The sequence below is a fragment of the Ursus americanus genome, chromosome 3 (assembly GCF_024610735.1).
Source record: "Ursus americanus isolate L20-20 chromosome 3, mUrsAme1.1.p, whole genome shotgun sequence".
NCBI lineage: Eukaryota > Metazoa > Chordata > Mammalia > Carnivora > Ursidae > Ursus > Ursus americanus.
This window is the reverse complement of record NC_142129.1, coordinates 3439978-3466239: the sequence shown is the minus strand read 5'-3', so window position 1 is coordinate 3466239 and position 26262 is coordinate 3439978. Positions and strand designations below refer to the sequence as shown.

Sequence of the window (26262 nt, the reverse complement as noted above, 5' to 3'; positions counted from 1 at the left end):
AGGCAGCAGGGGAAACAGTGTCAAGTGAGGAGGAGGGAGAAGGTATGGAGGAGGGAACACCTGAAAGCCCCATGGGCAAAGCTTTTGGAAGGGGCGTCAGGATCGCGGGTGTGCAAGGACGTGGGGACTGTCTTCTGTTCCCAGTGGGTACTTGAGCTTGGAGATCCCACGGGAGGAGTACAAACGCACTTCGTCAGTGTCCTGTGCCTTACGTACATCTGATTGCTTTGGGCGAATCTGAGCATATATTTTTAAAGTTTTCTGGAAGAAAGAATCAGGGGCTGAGCTCCATGCCTGGGATCACAGGGCTGCGGTGGTGATGGTGGGTTTTGTTGGCTCAGCAGCCTTTCCACTGAGTGGCTGCAGACCCCGGAGCAGCTGTCAGGCACAGAATCGGCACAGACGCAGCAGGGAAGACCATCCTGAGATAGGGGTGGGCAGCCCCTTGACTGGAACAGGTTCTGGAAGCTCGGCTGATAGGAGCTGGGAGCTGGCAAGGGCTCGGGGCCAGTGAAATCCAGCAGTCATGCAGCACCAGACCCAGGCTGACCTGAATAAAGCCAGGTACCGGGGCAGCAGGTGATGGCTGCTGTGTCCGAGGAGAAGATCTTGATGACAGTGACGCTGTGACATCACCCTGGGCATTCGTGTTCTTCTGCATGAGAAAGAAGCAGCCAGAGGGAAGGTGAAGTGTCAGTGTGGCTCAGACAGGCATCCATGGTCTCTGGTTCATTGCTGGTTAGGAATCACCCATTTGTTTATTTAACAAATCGCTATAAAGAGGCGGCATGCCACGGCTATGGAGACCGCAGACCTGCCTGAGTTCCCGAGTTCCTGGCTCCCCTGGCGACATCGGGCATGGCATTTCACATCCCCACGCTACCTGGTTTGAACCCCCGCTGCACCACTGACCAACAAGCTGTTGGTCAAGTTACTTACCTCCCTCTGCTTCATATCTTCATCCTCAAAACAAGGCTAGTGCCTGTCCATAGCATTATCATAAAAACTGAATGACTGTTTATAAAGTGTTTGAAAAATGCATGGCCAACATAAGTAAAAAAAAATTACCCAAAATGGATCAAAGGCCCGAATATAAGAGCTAAAAATATACAAATCTTAGAAGAAACCATGGGGATAAATGTTCATGACCTTGGACTTGGCCATTGTTAGATGTGACACAAAAAAAGCACAAGAGAAAAAAAGAAAAAAAGATCGGTAAATTGGACTCGATCAAAATTAGAAGCTAGTCTAGCTCAGATGTCACTTCCCCCATGAAGCCTCTCCTGATCCCTCCCGATGGATGTGACAATGATAGCAGACATGCTGTCGAGCCTGTGCTCTGTGCCGGGCGCTGCTCTAAGTGCTTCCAGTTCGTCAGCTTGCTCGTCACATCCCCCAGGGTCGGCGTCTGCTGCCATCTCTAGTGACAGGAAGAATGCGAGCCCAGGCCACATAGCACACCCTCGGTGCTCCCACAGCCTATGGCGTGGGCCTCCATGTGCAGTCTGGAGCAGACTGAGCTGGTAGAGTCTGGACCCCCATATGCAGATGTGAGCTCCTGAGACTGCCTCTCCCCCTTGTGTCCCTTTGTGTCATCAGACCACCATAACTCCTGCAGGGCAGGGAGAGCGAGGGAGACAGTCAGGCCTGTGTCCCGGAGTCCTGGAGGGCTTTGAACCCTGGGCCAGACGTTTAAACTCTGTCCTACAGTTACCAGAGAGAAGGCACTTCAGGTTTCAAGGAACAGAATGACATGATGGAGACGGTGCTTTAGGAAGGGGCCAGGACTGTGGTGTGTGGATGAATCGGGGGAGGGAACGACACCCGCTCCCTGTGGGTGACACCAGGGGCATCAGCCCCAGCAGGCGAGGGGCATAGCCCCCTGCAGTAAGGATGCTAATGTCTTTGCACCTCAGGGGCGAGGCAGGGACTGGGGCAGCTGCTCACAGGGAAAGCATCCAGGCACTCCCAGGGTTCCGGAACCGCCGTGATGACCTGTGCGCTGAGCGGGGCGTGGGGAGTGGAGGACTCTGCCGCTCGCCCCAGTGCCTGCCCGGCCCCTGCAGGTGCCCGTCTCCACGCACAGAACTGCACAGCCCTCGTCTCCGACCTCGGGAGCTCCACCTGCTCGTCTGGTGGAAAACAGAAAACGTCTCCCAGGCAGAACACACTCTTCCCTACACTGTGTTTCTTTTCATTTTCCTCCTATTAAAAATAAAGCCAAGGTGATAAAAGATTTACTATCTATCACAGCACATTTTACTCACTCAAAATATTAATTGGCTGCGGTCTGATTTGATTCAAAAATTTATTATAGACTTAGAATACATAAAAGAAGTTAAAATTTAGTGATACATCTTTCCCTTGGGCAAACTCACACAAACAGCTGCTGAAGTTAAATTAGGATGTATATTGTGTCTGGAAGTTTTCCAGCTCCTTCCTGGTGAAGTGAATCCTTGAAGCTCCAGGAGCCCTGAGCAGAAAACTGACGCTTGGTACTTTCAGATCTGCCATTGGTGAGAGCCATCTGGGGAAACTGCCTTTTCTGCATTTTTCAATTAAAAAAAAAAAGTATTTCCACCCTTTCCTGTGCTGTGCAAAATACCCTCTCTCTGTGGTCTCTTAAATGACACTGACAGTATTTTTTCTAGTCTCTTTTAAAAAGAAAAACACCTGGTTTGAGTCCTGTGCCTGGTCCACACGGTTCAGTGTCCATGGACATGGCCCGTGGGCACGGAAGGCAGGGTGCAGGTGCAGAAACTTGGGGCACAACAGATCACGGACACTCTTTGTCGGCTCATTTTTACTTGCACATCTTCAAGACACATTAGGGTTCTCCTGGGCCATGGGTTTGCAAATTTTGGTCCACGTTGGAATCATGTGGGCTCTTTCTTTAAAATTCTGATTCCTGGCTCTCACCCCTCAATACTGATCATTGGGATGGGCTGATGGACCAGCCAGTGGGATTTTTCATGGTTCCCTGGATCATTGTAGTGGGCATCAGAATTCGAGAACCACTGACCGAGACCATCCTCTTCCTCCACGAATGGGTCACCACCACCCAGAGACTCAGGAACGGCTTTGCCTCACGTCACCCCTTCACCCACACCTGGGTTCACTCAGTGCAGTCAGCGGACCCTCCTGGCTGTCTCCCGGCTGGTGTCCCCCAACACCCCGTCGTGAGCACTGTCAGATAACCGGGCCGGCCACACGGTCCCCTGTTCATGGCCCCACTGCCTTCTCATCACCAGAAGACTCAACATCTAACCGTATTGCTCCCCTTCTCAGGCTGCTGTCAAGGGCTACTTGCTGTTGGTGGGGTTCCACAAAAGGGGATAGACCCTGCAGGAGCCGGCACCTGCTGTCCCCTGGCTCCCCCAACCACCTGACAGTTCACGCGGAGCCCCTGTCCACCTCTGCTGACATCCCGTGCCCACCTCAGTTCGGCTTTCCTCCCATGCTGTTTCTTCTGTGCATCGAGCTTCTCGGCCCGTCTCCATCCTACTCTTCACTGAGCCCTCAGCGTGAACAGCAATTTCTCGAAACCCCATCACTTGGTGCAGCATAGGTGACCCTTGAGGACTTTGTGCTGAGTGAAATAAGCCAGTCACAGAAGGACAGATACTGTGTGATTCCACTTACACGAGGTGCTTCGAGTCACCAGATTCGTGGAGACCCATGGCAGACACGGGATTGGCAGGGGCTGGGGAGGGGCGAGCATCAGTGTTTCGTGGGGACAGAATCTTAGCTGGGGACGACAGGAAAGCTCTGGAGATAGTGGTGGTGTTGGTGGCACAACAGTGTGAATGTGCTCAGTGCCACGGTTAATTATACACTTAACCGTGGTTATGGTGGCAAATTTTGTGTCGTGTATATTTTTTCACAATAAAAAAAATCTTTTCCGTCATGTTCTCAGTGAATCCTTTGACCTAAGCTAGGGAATCCTATTACGTGTTCCCAGAGCTCCCCCTATTTCCGTCAGAACATTTTCCTGGTTCAGTTGGTCTTCCTTACCGGATTGTAAGGAGAGCAAAAGCACATTCTGTGTACCTCCTCATTAATCACGGTGCCTCCTGTGAGGGGCACAGAGGAGGTGGTACTAAATAATCGTAGCGACTGTTGAGGGACTAAATGCCACATTTCCAGTTTCTCCCGCCAACCCGAATCTCTGGGAAGAACACAATAGTGGAAATCACCGATGCGGTTTGATGGGGAAGTGCCTAAAGTATCAGACCACAGATTGTCCAGTGAGAGCATGGGGCGAACCGTGTGAAGTTGGGGTCTCCAATTAACTGGCGATGTAGGGGTACGTGGGTGAGCCCCACATGATCCCAGCACTGCCTTTGTGCTATGAAAGAAATGCACCAGGCAAAAGCAAACCAGGTCACCAACTTCACATTTCTCAGGAGACCCTATTTAGAGCCACGTCCTTGTTAACACTGTGTTTTCTCTCCTCCCGGTTAGATATTTATCTTCGAAAACAATATCTACTACTGCGCGCACGTCGGGAAGCAGGCCATCCGGGTGGTCTCGACGGGGAAGGAGGGCGTGATTTACAACGGCCTCAGTGACTGGCTGTATGAAGGTGAGCCGCGTGGGCTGGGCCGGGGGGGGGGGCGGTTTGTGGGCCCTGCTGCTGCTAGGCCAGGGGTGGTGGTGGTTTCCATTGACTCCAGCTGCAAGTTAACCTCCAGTTTTGTGAGGTTTTGCTAGGTCACAAAGATGCTGTTGGAGCTTCAGGGAGCATCAGGCTGTCAGTGGGAGCCTCACCTGGTGGCCAGGTGTGCAGAGCTTTCCAGAACCCAAGCTCCTGGCGGAAGGGGCAGGAGGCGCTGTTCTGGGAGGTTTGCAAATGCAAAGGTTTCTCGAGCTCCTCCCCAAGGGGTAGGGTGCCTTGTTTTGCCTGGGGAGGGGAACTGGAGAAGAAATAACCGCAAAGCTTGCTGAAGAAGCCGGTCCCGGTGATCTGCTGTTGCGAGGACATCCTCGCATGGTGGACGTTTTCTACTGCTGGCTCTCCTCTGGCACTGGATTCTCCACCCGAGTGCATTATTAAATAACTAAAAATGTGAGTGGGAGGCTCTCTTCTCAAACATTTATAATCTGCCTCCATGCTGATGAGACTTCTGTCGTAACAGCAACGATCGTGTATCGATCGCCATCGCGTTCCGGTCACTGTTCTGAGCACTTTCTTATCTGTTGCCTCATTTAACCATCTGTCTGCATCAGCTCGGGCTGCTGTAAAGGGCACAGTAGGCTGGGGGCTTAAGCAACAAGCATTTATTCCTCACAGTCCTGGGGGTTGCAAGTCCAAGATCAGGGTGCCAGCCTATCCAGTGTCTGTCGAGAACCCACCTCCTCGCTCCTAGACAGTGTCTTCTCCCCGCCCCCGCACATGGCAAGAGGGGGAACCAGAGATCTGGGCTCCTCATCCCCTTATCAGGGCAATGATCCCATCATGGGGCTCCCCCCTCACGAGCTCATCCCCGTCCCAAAGACCCCACCTCCTAACACCATCCCACTGGGGGCTCCGGCTTCACTGTGAGTTCTGGGGATGCACTCAGCCCATAGTACCCTCACAACAACAGTGTCTCAGGAGTGTCATGGACATTTCCCACATGAGGCAAGAGGAGCTGAGGTGATCTGCCTAAGTTCACACGAAGTTAAGGAAGGTGTACTGGGGGTGTCATTGTTCAAGTCCAGGACAGTCTGTTTCTACAAATCGAGGCGTGGACTGGATGCTTCTGCACCAGCATTGGGCCAGTAAACAGGTGTGTCTTCTGTGCCTGAGACCACGTGGCCCCAGTGACAGTTCACCATGCTAGGCCAGGTCAAGGGGCGGTCAGGGGATTATCAAGCCCAGGAAATACCGTCTTCCTCCGTGCGGTGCATTCCTCAAGCCGGGGCTCTGCACTGCAGGGCTTTATGCACCAACAGGCGTGAAGCAGGGGATCTGTAAGCTTAGCATCCGTTACCGTCATCAGCTCCCTGAGGTCTCCGGAGCATGAAGTTCTATGACTTGATTTCTTGTGTAAGTTGTATACAACGAAATGCACGATCACCTGGACACAGTTTGATGAGTTTGACAGGTACACCCCCCTTAAGACCTCGAGCATCCCATCATCCCAGAAAGTTCCCCTGAGCCCCTTCCTGTTCCATCCCCCCACCTGAGTCTCCCTTTCTGATGCCACGACTGTCCTGATTTCTGCAGGGCCTGTTTTCCAGCAGACATACCAGAATGGGGGTGCCCATCAGGGCTGTCCTCTCCAGGGCAGTCACCCCTCCAGGGGGGTTTATTCTAATGTGGGACTGGCAAAGTCAGAGCACTTAGGATTCCAGGTTTTGCATTGCTTTCTGGACCCCAGGACAATCAACCTGAAGGTTTTATTGTCATATGGTCCTTGCCCCACCTGAGGGTGTCACCAGAATGAAAAGGAAACTGGCCAGTGTCCACTCTGGTCATGTGCACAGCCAACCCTGTGAGCGGCAGGCGCCCAGTTCTAGAGAGTCAGTGCAGTAGCAGCTCAGCGGCCCCCCCAACAAAGAAAAGATCCTGGAGTCCTGGCGGTTAAAGCCTTGATAGGCCTAATCTCCTTTAAAAAAAAAAATGCATAACCAGAAGATTTAAAATATCTTTTTTAGTATCTTCCTAATAAAATAAAAAGCTCATCACTTGGCAGTTCAAGTTAAGCCTTTGCTTTAGCAAATCCATTGAAAGGAAATCTTTTTTCAAGGCATTTACACGAAATTGTGTTGGTGTGATAACAGAGCCACAAATATTCTCAATCAATCACAGCCGATGTGGCAGCTTCATGCATTTAGTGGTGTTCCCTGGAAGGTTATAGACGCTGATGCTAGGATTTCTCAAGTTGGGGCCTGAGAGCCCCAGGGAATCTTGGTTCCTGTTTGAATAATGGGTGAACTTTGAAGATTTGTTTTTTTCTAATCCGTGACTTAACTTTCACTTCCAGACACTTCTTCTAAAAAAAAAAAAAAAAAAAAACCTGAAATAAATATTGGGGTGGGGAGCACCGTGAAATTGTTTGCAGAGGGCCTGACGTGCTTGGAGATGTTAGCTCCGAGGAGACACGAGGCTGGGTCAGTGGGGAGCGACCCGGCCGTCCATGGGCTCGGAATATCGAATGCGATATCAGTTTGCTTTGTTTCCCAAAAGGGGTCTTAAGCACATTGGACATTTCAGAATGCTGATGGCTGAGGACGGGAAGAGGTGGGAGGCATGGGGGCTGCCGGGAGCCCGAGCTCCTTGAGCAGAGGTGTGCACCCATCCTGTGGGAAGATCTTGTCCAGTTAACTAAGCGACCCCCGCGCTGGCCGGAACAGCTCTGTGTGCCTCCCTGATGAGCTGGAGCCCTCAGCTCGTGGCGGCCACAGAATGATTTTGATGAGCAAAACGCAGTCTTCGTTTTAGTATTCTGGGCAAATGTTGTGCAGTGACACAGAATTTTGACTTTGGTATAAGATTTAAAACTGCTTAAGCGTGTCTTACAGCTGCGTTAAGGGTTACTGAGGTCGGCTACCCAGAAATGGAAATGAAGATGTTCCTGGGGTTTTCTGAGAACTCCCATCCAGGGTCCTGTTAAGAATTCACACTTTGATGCAGGTTTATGTTATTGTTTATAGTGTTTTCATCTTCCCATTGCCGGCATGCACACGGGGGATGGCTGGTACAGCACAGAATTTGTGGCATGTGGTGTTCTAATGAGACTCGAAGCCATTCAGTGTTTCAGCCCAACTGTGAGACGTCCGTGCCTCCTACCGCTGTAGCAGTCATACGCGTGCTCCAAAAGAAATACCATGATTCCCGGACATGCGCTTATCATGAAATGGCTTATACCCCGGGGGAGAGTGGGAGGTGTTGGTCACTTGTGAATCCAGTCTTCCCCCACATAGAGAAGGCCTTATCTCCTCAACTCCTCTGAGATGCTGGTGGGTGCGAGAGGGGCAGTGAACTTGGGGCACAGCCTGGAATCATCCGGCTGGGATGATGGACAGAGCTGAGAAAGTGGCCTGAAGGGCATTTATTTAATATGTGGTTTGGTACAGATGAAATCCCAGGGCTGGATTTTAACCTGAACTTGTCCAGAGCTTAAAGGTACTTGGAAGATGTGGCCCAATCCAGGGACGCTGCGTGGTCAGGCAACCTTGCCCCATGGAAGTCAGGAGGAATAATCCTTAGTAAAGCCCTCAGCTAACTTCCCTTGTGTGCATAGCTTGAGCTTGATTTTAGGATCCATCCAGTCAGGCAGCACCTGAGAGACAGTGCCCAGATTTACGGAAAAGTCCATGCAGACCGCGACGCCTTCTGCTGTGGCCATGCATAGTACCCACTGTTGCCCCTGCCCTTCTGTTTCCTGTAGCCCTGGTGCTCCCACCTCCTCCTTGGGGTCATGGCACTTTGCCCTCTGTCCACCTACCCAGGAGCCCTCAGATCCCTGTCCGCCGTGTCCTGGGTTGACTGTGCCTACCCAGGGGCTGGTGTGGAGGAGGTAGGGATGTGGCCAGGCTGGCCAGCAAGGCCCCTTTCCCACAGCTGCTGTGGACAGAGAGATGTTAGCACATCCTGAGTTCGAGCTCAGAATGCCCTAGAAACACTCTTCCCGCTGTGGTCAGGCCTGCTATGAAATCAGGTAGTTTTGCTAGGCTGCCCCATTCTGTGCTGCCCACTTACACTGAAGCCTGGTCACGGAGTCCTCACGTGCCAGGTTCAGCCTGTGTCCAGAGGCTGCGACGGCAGGACAAGACTCAGGCCTGTTTTGCAATTTGAGATGCTGTTTCCTAGACCATCTTGTACAGGGTCAGCACTGATGACCTGGCAGCTTTTTGTCCCCGTGAGGTACTCTGAGAGACATCAACAGAAGGTCATGTGGGGCCCCAGGTGGATAAGTCAGAGTTACCTCACGATGCGTGGTTTTGGTGTGATTCCGTGCCTTACAGTTTTGATTATTCAAAGGATGTTGATGGGGAAAGGCTTCGTGGGAAGAGACATCATCGTAGTGAGGACATTTGTGCAGATCCGTGTGCGCTTTCCATGGGGAGACAGCTCTTCCCTGTTCGTCCACATCGCACCAAACTTTCTCCATTGCATGAGATCGAAACAAAGCTCTGAAGTCATATTTACCGTGGAACCGCATATTGACGTCAGTTTAAAATCATGGTTTACTAAGTATTTGGGGAGCTGGGTCTGCTTTATTGTACGTTGATGTTCGGTGTGTCCAGCACCCACTCAGCGCATGTTACCAGCATGGGACCTCGGTGAGAGTCCGTCTTCTGGGGCACAGCCCCCGCCTTGGGCTGTGAGAGGGAGCTGGGGGATATATTGCACAACATCATTTTACCGGTGAGAAAGTGCTTCCGGTTCCTCTGAGGCTGTTCTTTATAAACTTCCTGACATACCCCGAGATAACACTATTTTGCAGCCCGAATGGAGCCACTGTGGGGTGTAGATTCTCGATGGGCTTCTTCCGTATGAACCATCTCTGAGGTACCTGGTTAGGGCACCCCAGTTGCTCGCGAACTGCCTGGTCATGGATGGGAGTGAATTTATACACCCATCGTACGTCATTCCGACTGGACTGATAGTTTTTAAAATAAGTTATGTGGCCAGTCGTTGGATGGACTTGGAATTGTGTTCAAGTCTGTATGTTACTATTCAAACCATAGATTTGTAGTTCTTTGGACTTAGTGTTGGTTTCTTCTCTGATCGACAGGATGGGAAATCTTTGGCCAGACCAAGAAATCTCAACCAGGGCATGGCCAGAAGCTTGTGACTGGCTTGACAGAGCTCTCCCGTGAGGGGGCACAGCTGTGGCTGAACACGAGCTTCACCATTAGAAGCTCCATGAGCTTGGATGAGTGTTGCACTCTTTGGGTTTCTGTTTTCTTGTCTGCAAAACAAGGATAATAGCAACCCGTGCTCCCTAAGGTCATAAAAGAAATTAAATAAGCTGATGGAGATCTTAGCATAGCTCCTGGCACGGGGGAGCACCACTGTTAAACCTACTATCACTTTACCTTGTAATTTCCCCAACCTAGAAACACAGCAAACGTCAACTCCACTTTCTCTTCTAGCATTGTCAGGAGTCAGGAGCATGAATGTGAGGTTCATTCTTCCTCGGCATCAGTTTTGAAAACTGTTAAACTCTATCCACCCATAAATTATTGTCTATGATATCTTTATATAGGAAGTGCATTTCTTGAGGTCCAGATCAACCTGGAAGGGATATGTGTACAGATACAAACATCTCTTCGGCAGCCTTCCCTCTGCCTTGAGGTTCACCAAGCTGGATTCCGGTCCCTCACTCCTTACTGGCACCTGCCACAGAGACCGCTATTTTCTTTATGAGCACCAAAGTCTTGTGACTCAGGAACAAAAAATTCACATTTCATAAGTACTTATAGAAATTACTTTAAAAAGTTACATTCCACTTCATCTGTGACTTCTAAGGGAGGATATAACATGGAAGTTAGGATGAAAATACCTCACATGTAATCAGCATCTGGAAAAGCCACAGACCTATATGAGGTGCCATGGGGCAGAGCATTGGCTAAACCCAACGGCAGTCATTCTGAGCAGTAAGCCAAATGCCGTCAGTATTTAGTGTAACTAAAATGAGCATTTTTCCTGCCTAGTCCTAGGTCCAGCTCCATAAAGTATTAATGACTCCGACTTGGATAGCAACCTAATGTTACCTGTAGAGACACAGAGAAAAGCTACAACTGCTCACCACTCCTTCAGCTCTGACATCAGTACGATGAGGTTCATTCTGTCTATGCCATCCCCACCCATGGAGGGATGCCTTCAGGTTTCCAGACTCTGGACAGTGGTCCACAGCAAGGGACGAAGGTGTCAGACACACGGGGGAGACTAAGACGGCCAGTCTAGATGTGACTGGCTGTCAAGGGTCTGCTGGCCCACTGGGCTGGTCCAATGCGTCCGTGCTCACCGTGGCCTCCTGTGCCCCTCAGCTCCCATCAGACCATCCTGTCAGCGTATCTCCCACACACGCAGTTCTTATCCGTCCTTGTGGTGCTGCCTCAGCTCCAAACTTAGACCCAGGCATTCTAGAAACTGCCCTGAGGATGTCAGTGTCCCACTGAATCAGCTGGTCTCCCGCCCTTCACTCTCATCAGGATTTCCACGTCCACAGACGTCCCTCAACAAATATAACAACCTGATTATTGAAAAGCAGCAGTAACTGTGAACCTCATTTCAATGACGTTCCACTATCTATCCCCAAAGATGAAGGAGGTGGGGGTGACATTGGGGATGCTGGTGACCCTCTGACCAGGCGTGGAAGGCCATGGGATTTACAGCAGCCCAGGCCCAGAGCACCCCCTTGTGCATGCAAGTCGGGGTTACCCGCTGAAGGAGTAGGGCCAGGAATGTCCGCCTGTCGCTCAGGGATTCTCGAGTGCCTTGCCGCACGAATAAATGCGTCGAATCCTCCGTACGGAGCCCTATGAACAAAGCACTACCCTAGCCATGTCACAGCCATAGAGACTTTGCCTTACCCACGTTCAGTGACTCCTCTGTGGTTACACAGCCAGTAAGTGGTTCCAAACCCAACCCCCTAACCACCTGCCTCTCGTGGTACTTTCTACACTTCGTTTTTTGCATATGCAAGTAGGCTGGATTCGCTGCTGGGCTAGGAGCAGACCATCACCTTGGTGTAGCCTGCTCTTGGCAGGAGCCCTTAGTGCAGCTGGCTCCCTGCAAGGCACTTCTCAGAGCACGGACTTCCAGCCCCGAAGACCTGAGTTCGAGTCCCCTCTCTGCCCCTCAGCCACCAGATGCCTTGAGTAAGACATGAATCTTTGTCTCTCGTCTGAACACTAAGAGCTCAGATACCTTCCTCAAAGAATTACTGTGAAAGCCTGTCGAATAAGTATATCCATGAAAACAAGGACATAGTAAGGTCGCACCACACAAAACCGCTAACACCTAGTACGTGTTATCATATACAAGCATGTGGATGGGAAACGTTCCATAAAGATAAGCCTCTTGTCGCCTGCCTGCTGCCCGTGGCTGCTGACGTAGCAGATGTGGCGAGTCTCCGATGCGAATGCGCCCGGAACAGACGGTGTCTACCACGGAGAGACAAAGGTATTTTTGTAATGGCAAGGTCAGACCCGCACGCCTCAAAGCACAGCGTCTCCAGAGCCCTTAGCAGAGCACGGGTGACGCCATGGCCGTGCAGCCCCAAGAGATGGGGATTTCTCCTGGGAGACGGGACTTCTTCACCCATAACCTCTTCGGGTCCCCTGTTCCCTGCACAGATTTTCACTACCCTCCTGATCTCCATGGTGACCAGTTGTCTTGGAGTTTAATTAATGTAATATTTGACTACATTTGTACCCTGGAACATACAGGCCAGGAGTTGCAATCTAAATTACGCAGTGGACAGTTCGGTGGCGGGACTGGGGAGTTATCTGAGTCGATCTTGGGGTATTCTTCTGATTATCTGGCTGAAGCCAAGGTGAGGCAGCAGTACGGGCTGAAGAGGGACCAGTACTCTGCTTTTGGAATCTCTGGATGGAGGCCCATGGCATCTGAGATGGCAGCCAGGGACCCTGTGAGGTGAACACAGCTTCAGTGTGAGGAAACATGAGAAATTTGATCCAGGGTCTGCCCTGCAGTCAGTGCTAAGGCAGCTAAGGTGACTTACACTTGGCAGCCCAGCATTCCCCTCCCCAAACTTAAGTCCCATCACATAAGGCAGGAGGGAGCCACGATGGGCTAGGTCTCTGTGAATAACAAAACACACAAAGCAAACCAAACACCACCTCCGTAATTCAAAGCAATACAGAGACTCTCACCATGATCACACATGCCCCCAGATCAGGGTGTGAGTGGTGTGGGGGCCCTGCTCCCCATGGTCACCACAGTCCCAGACTGCTGAGGCTGCCCTCCTCCCAGGCCTAGAAACAACACCAGTGGCACTTCTGTTTACAGTTTATTGTCCATAACTCGCCAGCAGGGCCCAGGAAGTACCATGCCAACAACCGTGCAGAGCGGGGAGAGCCAGACGAGATAAAGAAGCAGAATTAAAGATTCCACATCTGGGCTGTGCTCTTGCAAACAGCAGACCTCAAATCTGGAGACCAGAGCAGAAGGGGAATTAACTGCAGGGATGTTTGGGTCTCTTCAAATCAATGAGAATGTTAGAGGATCAGATTCAGAAAACAGCCAGAGAACAACAGTAGCCAAGGGGATCCCAGAGGGCCAGTCTAGATAGAACAGGCACTGGGAGGTGGGGGATGTGGAAGGAGGACAGGACAGGACATGATGTCAGTGAATTACTAGAAATAGAAATGCCATGTTCCTCACATTGAAACACCCATATACCACTAAGGCAGGATATTCCAAGAAATAGCTAGGGTCTGTAACTTTTTATCATTGCGGACTGCATACTGAATGGCTAATATCTGAAGGGAATGATCAGAATCACCATCTTGTGTGATCGCTTCCATGGGAAGGTTGATGAATGTAATATGCCACCTTGTAGTCAGCTCTGTTCCTCCTGGTGTCTCCGTGGAGTCCGTGAATTAGTGCACATTCTTCCCAATGAGCAGCTAGGTTCTCAGAGTCAGAAGCTAAGTCTTTGTTTGAAAAGCCAACAAAGGCTTTGTTAGCATCTTAGAAAGATGACTGATGATTTTAATTCAACACGAAGACAGGATCTGCTTGGCTTGTGAAATCAGAAATAAGAGAAATCTAAGGGGAAAACGTTCTCTCAAACTATGGGAAGAATTCCCACTGGTCTTGAGAAGTTTTGCTGACAATTAATTACCTAATCCTGAAAGATTTTGATAAATAATATATGATGTCCAGTGGTTATATTTTTAAGCTTTTTAATTATGCATCAATTGTGAGATTAAGACAAGCCCATCTCCATCTTTTTGTTACAGAGGCTTAATGAAATTTGAGTAATTATGGCTAAAATCCTTGATGACTTTGGGAGCTCCAATTCCTTTTAGTCTTTCTGTGTTCTTACATCACTGGGACAGTAGACTACCCTAATATTGAGAGTTTTGTTAACACAGTTATATGAAAACTCAGGTTGCCAGTGCTTGAAGGAAGACCAGTCAGGCTCTGTGCCATGTGTACCTGAAATGGTTTCATTTGAGACTCAGACACCCTGTCCAAGTCTTTGCATTTAGTCATAAACCCTGTTTCCTAACTTATTTGGGCCTTAGTTTCTTTTCCCTGTTCTGAAAACACTGCTGGAATGAACTAGATAACTCCAAACTCCCTTCTATCACTAACATTTTTATATTTGAATATCAGTGCTATAAACACATAAGATGACATAAACTCTGTATTCAAGCCAGATGACTTCACAATGAAATATTTACCTGCCCTCACATGCACTTAGTAGATGTGCTAGAGTAAAGGTCCCCAGTCATAAGCAGTGGGGACAGAGCTCAGAGAGTGTCTCCATCTCCTCTCTACCCCTACCCTCACACAGGGCTATTGTGCATTAGGAAAAGCTTATCAGGTGATTCTGATACCCCTTTTCTCTACCCTCTGGTGAAACTATCTGCTTTGAAGGAATCAGCCTGCTTTTCTTCCTTTTACCCCTGTTTTCCTTTCTTTATAGAAAATTTGCACTATTAGTATAACTTTTCTCTTTGCTAAGAGCTGCCCTTGGGAAGGTGCAGGTGACTGAAATGATTACTCATCTTTTTTTTGGCCTGAACTTGGAGGCATGGAAAAGACTTAGTCTCATCACTGATCCCATGACCAGTGAATAGAAGCAGCAGACTGGGGGCGCCTGGGTGGCACAGCGGTTAAGCGTCTGCCTTCGGCTCAGGACGTGATCCCGGCGTTACGGGATCGAGCCCCACATCGGGCTCTTCTGCTATGAGCCTGCTTCTTCCTCTCCCACTCCCCCTGCTTGTGTTTCCTCCCTCTCTGGCTGTCTCTATCTCTGTCAAATAAATAAATAAAATCTTTAAAAAAAAAAAAAAAAGAAGAAGAAGAAGAAGCAGACTGGAGGAGTCAGGTTTCAGGTCAATTCACATTCTTGCTTAGCTCCCCAACCCTGACAGAGGCTGTCCTGGGAAGGTCAAGCAGAGGAAGGTCACTGCCATTGTGTTGGGTTGTCCTAAAGTGCTTCTTGCATTGGGCAAAGGTCAGACATGCAGGCCTGATGTCTCTAACAGCACAAGCTTGTGACTCTGAGCCCCAAGCACGCCCAGAGCCCGGGGACCCAGCAGTCTCCAGGGAGGCAGAGCATCTGCTCCCTCTCTGCTCAAGCTAATGAATCAGAGTACATGCCATGCAAGGCCAACATCTGTCCACTCAATGGAAGATGGGCGCCCGAGCCCGGGAACTACTGGGTGCTGGCTGCACCCAAAGATGTGACCTTTCAGCTCTTAATGAAAAAAACCCATCTAGCATGTTGTTCTTTTTATAGGAATAAGGGCATCTGGCACTTTATTAAAAGAAAACCCAAGCCCCAGTGTGGACACTAAGTGTGTGAAGTGTTGGGATTTTAAATAGATGTTCCTGGGAAGGCGCCCAGCCAGGAGGCTGCCACGTCATGTCTTGAAGGAAGCAGGCTCTGCCTGGCCCGCAGGACAAAACCGTGACTACTGAAGGTTCGGATCAATTCTTTCTCTGCTCACACCATCATTTTTGGATTTTTTTATGTGTTCAGCTCAAACTCTCTCAGTCACACTCTGGCCTCCCTTTCTCCTCATCACAAGGTTTCTATTAAAGGTCAGCTCTCCCCAAGCTCCAGGTGGATGCCCCTCTGATCCCATGTCTCCATACAGGTGTGAGGACTGTGAGGAATTTGCATGTAACAAAGTCCATTCCTGAAGGAAGATCTTTCAGGACTTAGTAACAGCCCACGTGCTCCTCATTTATTCAGGACTTGCGGGCCAAGCCTCTGCTCCACGCCCAGCATTGGTTAGTCACTCCGAGAACATGGTGCCCAGAAGAGCACAGGCCTTTATTGAGTGGAAGGAAAGGAGGAGTTGAGGGAGGTATGCAATTCAGACCCTCCCCTCATGGGATCGACATATGGCAGCCGCCTGGGAAGCTGGGAGTCGGCCGTGAAATAGCACTTCCTCGCATCACCAGGTGCGCGTTCATGCATTGATCCTGCACCAAATCCCCCAGGGTCCTCGCAGCAAACAAGAATGCTCGATGGTCTGGACCTGCCTACAAGAATTTTGTGTAATGCAAGATGGTATTTAATCAAGTCCTGATTACGTAGCACAAGTCTTCAACACAATTTAGACAGTTTTGGCAGAATGATATACTCTGATTTAAGACTACAAAACATGAAAATCAGAAAACCAAGCAGCTATTGAATGTATTAATTCAAGAGCTCTTTAAACTTTTTCCCAAACGTCCTTCCATCAAGATATTACCAGTACATGATCTCCAGTCTCTTTCCCTGTTTCTGTCTTTCGCTAGATTGAGCAAGATGTTACCCAGCATAAGCTCGTCCTACTGGGGAGACTTACAGAGTTGCCAGGGGAGAAACTGATGATTAGAACATTGGTGGCTGTCTCCCTACACGGTCACCTCTCTGAGGAGGACACACAGAAGACAGGCAGAGGGTGTCCCGGGCTTCCCTGTCCAGCTCTGATGGACGAAGCCTTCCCTCCCACATGCCAAGGCATGGAGGATGGGCTCCAGCCGAGCAGGACCCTCTGGTCAGGTTCTGTGGCTCCTCCCGGCGGTCAGCCATTCCGCACTCCTGGCCTGTGGCTTCTCCGCTTGCCTGGGCGTCTAGGAGGCCCTGGCAAGGGTGTCGGGGATCCCAGGAGGCTCTGGAACTTAAGGATAGAGAGAGAGAACTCAGTGCTTGGCATCTCCTCCCCCAAAATACTCAACCTGCCAGAAATTCTCCTTTATTCCGAAGACAAATTCAGGTTTCCGTGGACTCTTCAGGGAACGTAATGTATGATACTCTGATGACCGTGCACATTGAAACAAACTGAAGCCAGACATGAGAGAGAGAGCATCTCGGGTGGTTATGGCTGAGATCCTCGGAAGCTGAGACAGTGGTTTTCCTAACCACTGCTCTCCGTCCAGCAGCTTCCTAGCTCCAGCCCTGCCCTGAGGCTGCCGGCTCTCTGTGGGCCAGGGTGTTATAGAATTACCTTCATTTCATTAGAGCATTTAACGGAGTCTGGAAAAATCATCAGTAAGGGAAGGTAAAGCTGAAAGGGGAATTGAAAGCTTTGGGGAGCCGGGGAAATAAACTTTGCAGCATAATGGGCCTTCGTTGACTCTGGCTCACATGGTGCAGGCACAGGAAAGGGACGGAAGCTTCCTGCCCTGAGATCTCCCAAAGCAGGCTAGCACCCAGACAGAGGACATGAGCCATAGAGGAGGCAGGAGTGTGTGCGTGTGTCCACGCATGTGTATGCGTGCTTGTGTGTACGTGTGTGCACGCATATATGTACTTACATGTACGCGTGCATACTTGTATGTGCGTGCGCATATGTGTGTGTGAGACAGAAAGGTAGATTCCAAGTAAGCTGCTTACTTAAATCCCTATTTTAACGAAAGTGTGAGGACCTTGAGTTTACTTGCTCCTTCTGGCATTGTGGGGCTCTTAAAGCACTGCCCTCCATACAGAATGAGGGTACCCCCATCAGAATGCAGTGTGATCCAGGCTTACAGTGGCTTATCTGCTCATCCACACATGGGGGACCGAGGGCTCCATCCAGGGCCTGGGGTGGCCCACCCACAAAAGTAGCTTGAAAATGTCCTACTTAGAGGACTACAGCTGCGCAGAGAAGCATTTGAGTCTTTCCCCCGCCCCAGTATGAACGAAAAGAGAATGGGAGAAGCCGCAGATTAGTAGCCAGTGATGTTGTAATGAAAATCCGTTCTACCCATCCAGCCATGGAACAGAAAATCAAAGCCAGACTTCCTTTCCTCCTCGATGGAGACGTGGGAGGGACACTGCCCTCTGGTGGCGGGCGTGAGCATACCGGGCGCGGGGTCCAGGTGCAGATGCTCCGGGTGTGGAAGTGCTGGAGTTGGCAGATGCTCCGATGCTCGCTGTGTGTAATATGCAAATCACACAGCTCTGATTAGCGAGGGAGGCTGTGAGCCTTGCAAGGTAAAGGCTCCATTTGCCTCCTGGCTTGACGTTCACCGATTTCTTTTTTAACCCCCAATTTAACTCTGCTCCCAGCACCTTGGATAAAATATTTAGTGGCAGAAAAAAGACAGCAGATGCAAGCAGGAATAAATACGATTTTCTGTATTTAGAATGAGGCCATTTATTTCTGAATACAGATCTATCAGGCATGTTATTTATGTCTTTTGCAATTTTCCAGTACCCAGATTCTTTGGGGTGCTTTGATTTTCTCCAATATACATAGTAGTGGGGGTGTAGGGAGCAGGCCCTCGTTAACAGGCAGAACCCACGGGCCACTTTATTTAGGAATGATCAGAGCCTCATCTCACTGCATTGCATTTCCATCTGCATCTGGCCTCATTCAAAGATGACAGTCTGCAATACTGATGTTACTCAGGCAGATGGATTCTCCGGATGCTGATGCCTAAGCTGCCAGCCTGTGAGCAGCCTAGCAGAGGAAGCCGTCTGTAGCCTCGCTCTCTGCTGGCCAGCTCAGCAGTGTGCAGGAGACAGCGGTGGGCCCAGAAGAGAGACTCAGCTGGGCTCTGCCCCCGTCCTGGGATTCTGGGTCAATGACTCAGTCCCCACTCCACCAGCCCTCAAAGCTGGCGTTGAATCAAGCTGTTAACATCCTCGGGCCTCAACCTCTTCCTCTGTAAAATGGGTAACAGATGCAGTGGTCCCAGTGGAAGGATTCCAGCCTCTGATGTTCTGTGAGTGTCCAGCACTAATAGGACAGACTTTGTACCAGGCTGAGGGCACCTGCCCTGCTCATCCCGCTGGATCCTGGGGAAGCTTAGAGGACACAGGGCACCTCAGCACCGAGTTGAGGTGTTGGCTGGCTGTGGATGTTGTTATCCTCAAGGAGAGGAGAAGAAACCAAGAGGGAGAAGGATGAGCTCAGAGCACGGGTGAGTGGGGGTCTGTGAGAGAAACCAGAGAACATTCCGCACATCAGTGTCATGGTAACATCCGGGAGGACGTGGCTCAGATGATCCTCCCTTCAGGGGAAGGCACCTCCCCTCTGAGCTCCAACGGCACAACTTAGAAAAATCACCACAAGGCATCCCAGTCTATCGGACCAGAATCCTTCAGGAAGCCCGAAGCCCCCAGTTCTTCGACCCGGACGATAATGCCTGCCCTTCCCATGAAAGGGAGAAAGTGGAGTTCCCACGTTTGCAGAGAGGATGAGGCCCAGGTTGCCAGCCTCCTGCTGTTGGGGGCTTGTTAACGAAGCCCCTCCTTGTGAGAGCTCCCAAGCTCAACCGTGCTCTTCTGTGGGGAGAAGCCCCACCACAAGTACTAGTAAACGTTTCTCAGGCATCTGGAAATTTCTACCTGCGGTTATGTTATTCACACAGTGGTTGTAGCAGCCAGGATGGTTCCTGCCCCTTGGCTTTGGGCCACATTGAGCCACAAAGCATTAGGAGAAAACAGAGCCTGGTGATGGTATGCTAGATTTTAGGCTTCTATAAGCTGGTTAGATTTTGGCAAAGGGACAATTCACTGGGACTGCTGCTCTTCACTATAAAAAGAAGCTAAAATTTTCTGCCAACTACTGCACAAAACTGAACAGAAGATTCATACGGCTGATTCTATAAAACAAAACTAAAATATACTCTTTACCTTGGAAACAAACTCCCTAAGAGGCTGAGAGACAAATCGTCACAGCCCTTCTCTGACTCCGGCGTGAGCTCCCAGTGGCCAGAATGATGTGTCCGGCCTTCTCACCCCGGGGCTCACGGGACCTCTCACCTGCCGCTGTGCTCATAGCCGGTAAGTCAGTGATCATCGTACAGGGTTATCTCGGAAGGGAAACGCTGCAGGAGTACGGCAGCTGGGCAGAACTAACATGGACACACTCGAGCTCCCTCGCAGGCCTTGCCCCTTGGCACCAATCTCCCGGGCCTGCGCTGAGGACAGAAGCTAGTCCCACCTGACTCTGCACCAAACAGCTGGGCTTGAAGTGGCCCTGTCCTCCTCCGTCTCTATTTGCAGCCCAGCGATGTCTGCCTTACGGTGTAGGTGTCTTGTTCCACAAACTGGACCAGAAATCACAGGCTCTTAGAAGGTGGCGAACCTGCAATTGCACAGAAGTTGGAAGCTGAGCGTCCTGTGAAGTGGGTGTCCTGGTCAGAGCAAAGGCTTTGGAGTCTGGCAGCCCCACGGCCTCTACCGCTTAGCGGTCGTATGAGCCCCAGCACGTGGGTCCCTGTGCAGGAGACGCGGTGTCCCCGGGGGCGCCGCGGAGCAGCGGCCCCAGAGTGACGATCCTGAGAACAAGTGTGGTACCGCGCATCCCTGGTCCTGTCTCAGGCACTTGGCAGATTGAAGCTACGAGCACGTGGGTTGTCACTGTTAGAAAATGCCGTGCGTTCGTAACAAGTGGAATAATTTCTCTTTTCTGACACCGCGGGAATGCCCGTGACCCCGTAGGAGCCAGCCGTCATCCCTGCTTGTTAACCAGCCTGCAGAACGGGGACAGTTGTCCTCACAGCCTTGGGAATTTCGGGCCCGGGCGTAATTACCGGTCAACACTCGGTCATGTCCGTAGAACATATGGGAAGATGTCTCGTGAAAAGCAAAGCACCCCACAAACCGTGGGCACTGTGGACGCTAACAGTACAGCAGCTGCCTTACAGAGTGTCGTGGCAGCAACGTGGGTCCGTCTGTCCTCTTTCTAAGTTACTGATTTATTACAATAACGAGAACGAATGGATGGACAGGAGGGCCCTAAGCTAACAGTGGGGTTTGTTTGGCTGGAGCTTCTAAGGAGAGAGCAGCCCACCTGGTGGGGGGGTGCAGAGCCACGGAAACGGGCGTGGGGGATCCGGGTCGGCCCTGCGTGGGAGGCAGGTTAAAAAGAACCTCTTCTCCCCATCTTGACAGGGTTCCCTCCTGTCCTTGCCCACATCGTGCTCCTCGAGTTTAAGAGCACCCCGGAGCTCACATCCCAACATTCTCAACACCAGCAACGTCATGGGAATGTCTTCCTAAAAGCTCTCGATGACCCCGTGGCGCATCGTGCGGTGGGCCGTGCGTGAGGGGGAAAGGGGCAGCCCTATGACCTTGAGGATTTGTAAGGACCTTCCTGCACTTGGTCTCCCTCCAACTTCTCACGACTCTGTTCTTTCCATTTAGTGGGTGAGGGATGTGAGGGCTTGTTTAGGGATATGGGTCGGTGCCTGGTGGGAATCTACCGGTTTCTGTGACTCACTGCAGCCACTCCTGGCGGCAGGGGGGTCAGAAGGAGCAGGTTTGCGGCAGGGGCATTAATTCCGGATTGCCCGTGGCTTTCAAACTACAGGCCGTGCCATGCAGTTTAGTGAAGTAGGATGGTGCTGAAGAGGCCAGAAGCTTTCATGAAAAGGGGTGACGGGGTATAGGATAGAAAGTAGGTGAGAAATGGTGAGAATGGGCTTGTTTTTGGGCTGGGTGTGTGTGCACGTAATGGCGGGTCATGGTCCAACACAGTGGTGGCCGTTGTCACCAACCACTACAGAGGATGACACCCCCCAAGTGTAGGATGGCAAAGGGAAGCTGTCTGACGGGGAGCAGCCTCTGGGGAGGTGCTCCACGGGGTTCCGTGTTCCCTCCATGGAGCGTTCTCCAAGGGTAGGTGATGGGGCCGCAGCCCACAGAGGCGTGGACACAGGCCACTTCCCTTTCAGCTGGGATCCCCTCTCAGGCCCAGCCAGCTCCGAGAGGGCCTGCTCCTGAGCCCCCGCTTCTCCGTGACCACCAGACCCAACTGCACTCTGGTTCTGAACAGCAGCACGTGTAGAAAGCAAGAGAGGGCAGGACGGCCAATGTGCTGCTCTGGGGGAGGGAGCCATATGCAGGGCAGGGCTGCCGAGTGGCAGGAGTGTGTTTCTGGCACCTTCTGATCCTTCCTCAGCCTCTGAAACGTAATATTACACACTGGCATGCACAGGTGTGCCCAGGTGGGGGCCCCTCTGAATCAGCGACGCCGGGGAACCAGCAGGTGTTTCTGACTTGCTGGTACCCGCACCGTGTTGAGTCCATGGAGTTATGCACCTCAGGCAGTAGGCAGCCAGCACTGCCGCAGCTTTCAAAGGAAGGGGTGGGGCGGACTCTCACCAAGCATGGTCCCTGCCTCTCGTTCGTCTGTCCCATCCTCAGGCACGGCCACTGTCTGGAAAGGGCCGTCCGAGTGGGGCACATGACAGGGGCCGTGCAAGTGAGGCCCATGGTCATGTGCCCGTCTGGAATGGGTGACCTCACGCCCTTGGCCTAATGCACAGTACAGAGCTGCTTCAGTTAGTGCTGTGGCCACCATCGCGGCCAGTTCCGGGAAGCAGGCGGGGACAGCGGTGGGCTGGGAAGAACGGCTTGGCCCCGGACTCCGGCAGGTGCCTTGCTGCCCCACCCTGCACCTCTCCCTCTCCGTCTGCACCCTAGAAACAACACGGCCACACCCCTTCCCCGTCCCAGATTCCTGAGCTCTTTCCCCGTGGCCGGGATGTGTCTGCATAAGTCAGAGGCACACTTTTGTTCTTCGAACAATAGAACTGAGAGTAATTAATAACTTGATGTTGTTGGGCATAGAAAGTGTTCTGAGTGCTGTTTGTAATTTACAGTTAATTAACCTTCCTCTTTTAAAAAAGCAGAAGCTTGAGACCTAATTTCCTGTCTCATACACATTGTTTTTGATATCCATTATTTTAAAAATATGTTTTCACCAATATTAAGAAATAATTATGCAGAATATCTGAGACTGATTAAGGGGACTATGCTCTGTTAGGATTTTCTTTGAAAATATGTGTAATAATGAGCTTTCCTGCAGTGTATTGTAAGAGGTAATATTATTCTCATGCCACAACTTTAAAGCGAAAGCCAGCGTATATCAGGAATGTTACATATCATTTCAAGGCTGTAATTTTGCTTTGTGGTGAAAAATTCTAACTTTCAGAGGAGGACAAAATAAAGTCAGTACTTCGGGAAAAAAAAACCTTCATAAATACAAACTGGTAAATCTCGCTTGGTAGCCAAGTTGCTATCCAATTAAAATTCCAATTTCAGAATCTCAATCATTTTTAACTTTCTTGTGAATATTAACAGGATGACCAGCTTTGGCAAGACACCAGGAAGAAAACTATAACTGTCCAAGGAAATTAAAAACCATTACAGGGCTGGTAATATATTTTACCTGAGACACTAAACCAATCACTGTGTAGATTATTAAATTAATATCAAAGTCAGTTACCATATTATGGCAGAACACTCTCTTTTTTTTTTTAATTGAACGCATTTCAGGAGCTGAATTTAAAAGTGTTTGGCCAGTGCCCGGGGCACAAGTGGCAGGCTGTCTCAGCACTATTCTGTAAGAGCGCCGGGCGGGGTGATCTGGGATGGGCTGGACGTGTCCCTGGGCACATTCATCCTTGTGTCCTTTCTGGGGGATGCAGGGGGTCTGAGGCCACAGGGGCCCCAGGGGGGTGGCGGGCGGAGGGAAGAGAGTGCGTTGATGGCAGGACACCGCAGACACATGCGGGCGCGTTCAGCATTTTCCACGGGTCTGCTCTCTCACTTACTAGCTCTGCGATTGGAGCAAATTACTTAAACTTCTCCCCTTGAATTTCCTCAAGGGGGAAAGCCAGCATAGTAATGGTACGTACCCGAGGGGTCTGTGTGACGCAGGCACGTGCGCGTTTGCCTGTGCGGTTTGGCAGGAAGAAGGAGAGACGAACCGAGTTGCCCAGACATGCAGTCCCAGCAGGGGTCACGGCCGTGTGCTTTCTGCACCAGGAACGGCGGGACACGGCAGCCTTCATGGGCTTGCCTTCTGCCTCGACTCAGCCCTGCCTTCCCAGCGTTGATCCTCCCCACCTTGCTTTTATTATGAAAGTTGGGAGGACTTGGGGGAGAGGTGTTTGTTGGGCTTGTCTTGTTACAGAGGAAACATCATTTTTGCAGGTGCTTTACAAAGTGTGCAGTGAAAATCCCGACGACCCTTCTTGGCCCTGATTTTCCAGCGTGTGCCCCCAGTTTGTCCCAGCAAGGCCAGGATAACTCACTGGACCCTGCAGGGAAGTTGCTCTTTGGCCCTCCAATCACCAGGACCCACGAGGGTGATCTGTAATGAGGTTCCCCCGACCTTGAGGCTGTTCCATGACCAGATGCTGGGGCTTGTGTCCAGGCACGAGACCAGATGGTCGGTCTGGTCCTAGGCCCACCTCCTGCTTGCATTTTCTTCTCCCTCGTTTGGCCCTACTGTCTGTCCTGTGATGATAGACGATAGGTGGCCCTTACATGGCAGAGACACCAGGTATTTGCGTATAATAGCTACTATAACTCTTACAACATCAGCCCAATGAGGTAGATACCGTTATCATCCCCATTTACAGATAAGGAAACTGAGGTCACACAGCTGGTGAGTTGCAAGGCCAGAATTTGGATCTCCCAAGCCCAGCTCCAGAGTTCATCCTCCCGAGCACTGCACACCCAACCTCCGTAGGGTGGGATGCTGTCTCCTCCTCAGTCCCTCTCCAGGAAGCCTTCGAGAATGGTCCTTGTCCACTGTCCCCGTCCCCTTTGTGACACTTGGATTTGGCACACGTGCTACTCGTGAACAGGGAAGAACAAAAGAGAATGAGGTCTGCCCCAGTCAGCATTGTCCTTTCCTGTTGACCCCTCATCCCTCTGGGGAGGAGACGCAACCGCTGTCCTCCCCACTGGGTGTGAATGTGACCGCCCGGCATGGATTGGCAGCGTCTGCAGAAGCACCTGCCAAATGCCTCCTGCCCCTTCCCGCGAGTCCCCTCTTCTCTCCTGCAACACCTGCCTGCATTTCTTAGGGTCTTGCATGATTTTTAAATGTATACAAAGTCATTTTGGAATAGGAGCACCTTCTTACAGTGGCTGCCAGCATGGAGGAGGCCAGAGGACATTTTTGTTCAGGTCTTATTCTTCCAGATCCACCATCGTTGCTTCCCTCTTCCATTGGTCAGATCCTTCTGGAAGAAACCAGTCGTCTTTTCTGTCCTCCAAAGCATGCATCTTGGTGCTTGGCTATCTGGTGGTGGGTAGAGTCACTGGGATGGGAGATCTGGACACACACAGTAGGAATGTGGACGCCGAATAAGGGCTCATGATTCCATTGATTAACATCAGGACGTTTAGGGCTGTAGAGGTCACTGGAGGCCACATGTCGTGTGAAGTTAGCCTCCACTCTGCTGGGAGGATGGTGCGCAGATCAGGAGAGGGCCCAGAGGGGTCAGGAGCAACAGGCGGCCGAGCAGCCCCTGAGTGTCTGTCCTTAGCACCGGCCATGCTGCTCTCTGCCCTGCACTCCCGCAGGCAGCCACAGGCTCCCTTTCAGGCTCTTCTAAACTCACACAGTTTTCTAGTAAATGTACCCTTGGCAAAGTCCTGCTTCAAGACTCAGGAACCAGCATATATTCAGTCTGGTGACCTGCCTTCTAGAATCTGCTCAAAGGAAGCTCAGTCATCATGTAAATCAGGGCCCCAAGCAGTCAGGGTGGGGAAACAGGCCGTGGCCATGTGTCATCAGTCCACGAATCTGTGGTCACGGTTGGTGATACGTGGAACCAAATACATCGTACGGTCATGGGACATTGAAATATCTGTCTTGTATATCAGATGCTCTGGTGATGAATGGAATACAAATTATTTTTTCAAATGTATTGAGCATTTCAGACTGAATTAAAATGTGGTATCTGCCTTGTATTTCTGGACGAAGGGACACTCACAATCAGAAAGGGGAGCTGACGGGGCCTGGAGGGCAGGTCAGAGCAGAGTGCAGCTCCCTCCTGGTGGCACATGGCCCCTAGGAGTCACAGGGAGAAACCAGGCATTCTCCTGGGCGACACTATTTTTCTGTGGCTTTTTTCCCCAAAACCCTTTTTGTCTCTACTGGGACAGTGCCGATTTCGTGGGGCCTGAGCCGTGAGCTGTTTCAGCCCCAGGTAAGCCCCACCGGCCTCAGCCAGGTCTCCCAGCTTGGGGCTCTTCTCTGCAGAAAGCACACACTCCAGCTCAGTGCTTACCTGACTCTGCATATGTTTGATTATTACTTGATTATCTCCCGATGAGGACCCTCTTGTACTTTAAATGCCTCCTTCACAGCGGCACGGTAATGTGGCGT

General features: G+C 51.0%; 1 protein-coding gene across 4 annotated transcripts in view; it reads left to right on the top strand.

Annotated features, from left to right (window-relative positions):
- DPP6 (dipeptidyl peptidase like 6) overlaps positions 1-26262 on the top strand; it is an 889057-nt gene that overhangs the window by 757970 nt on the left and 104825 nt on the right. For all 4 annotated transcript variants that reach the window (XM_045792245.2, XM_087860659.1, XM_045792244.2 and 1 more), the window contains exon 8: positions 4465-4585. In XM_045792245.2, the coding sequence (XP_045648201.1) occupies positions 4465-4585 (121 nt within the window). The remainder of the gene's footprint in view (positions 1-4464; positions 4586-26262) is intronic.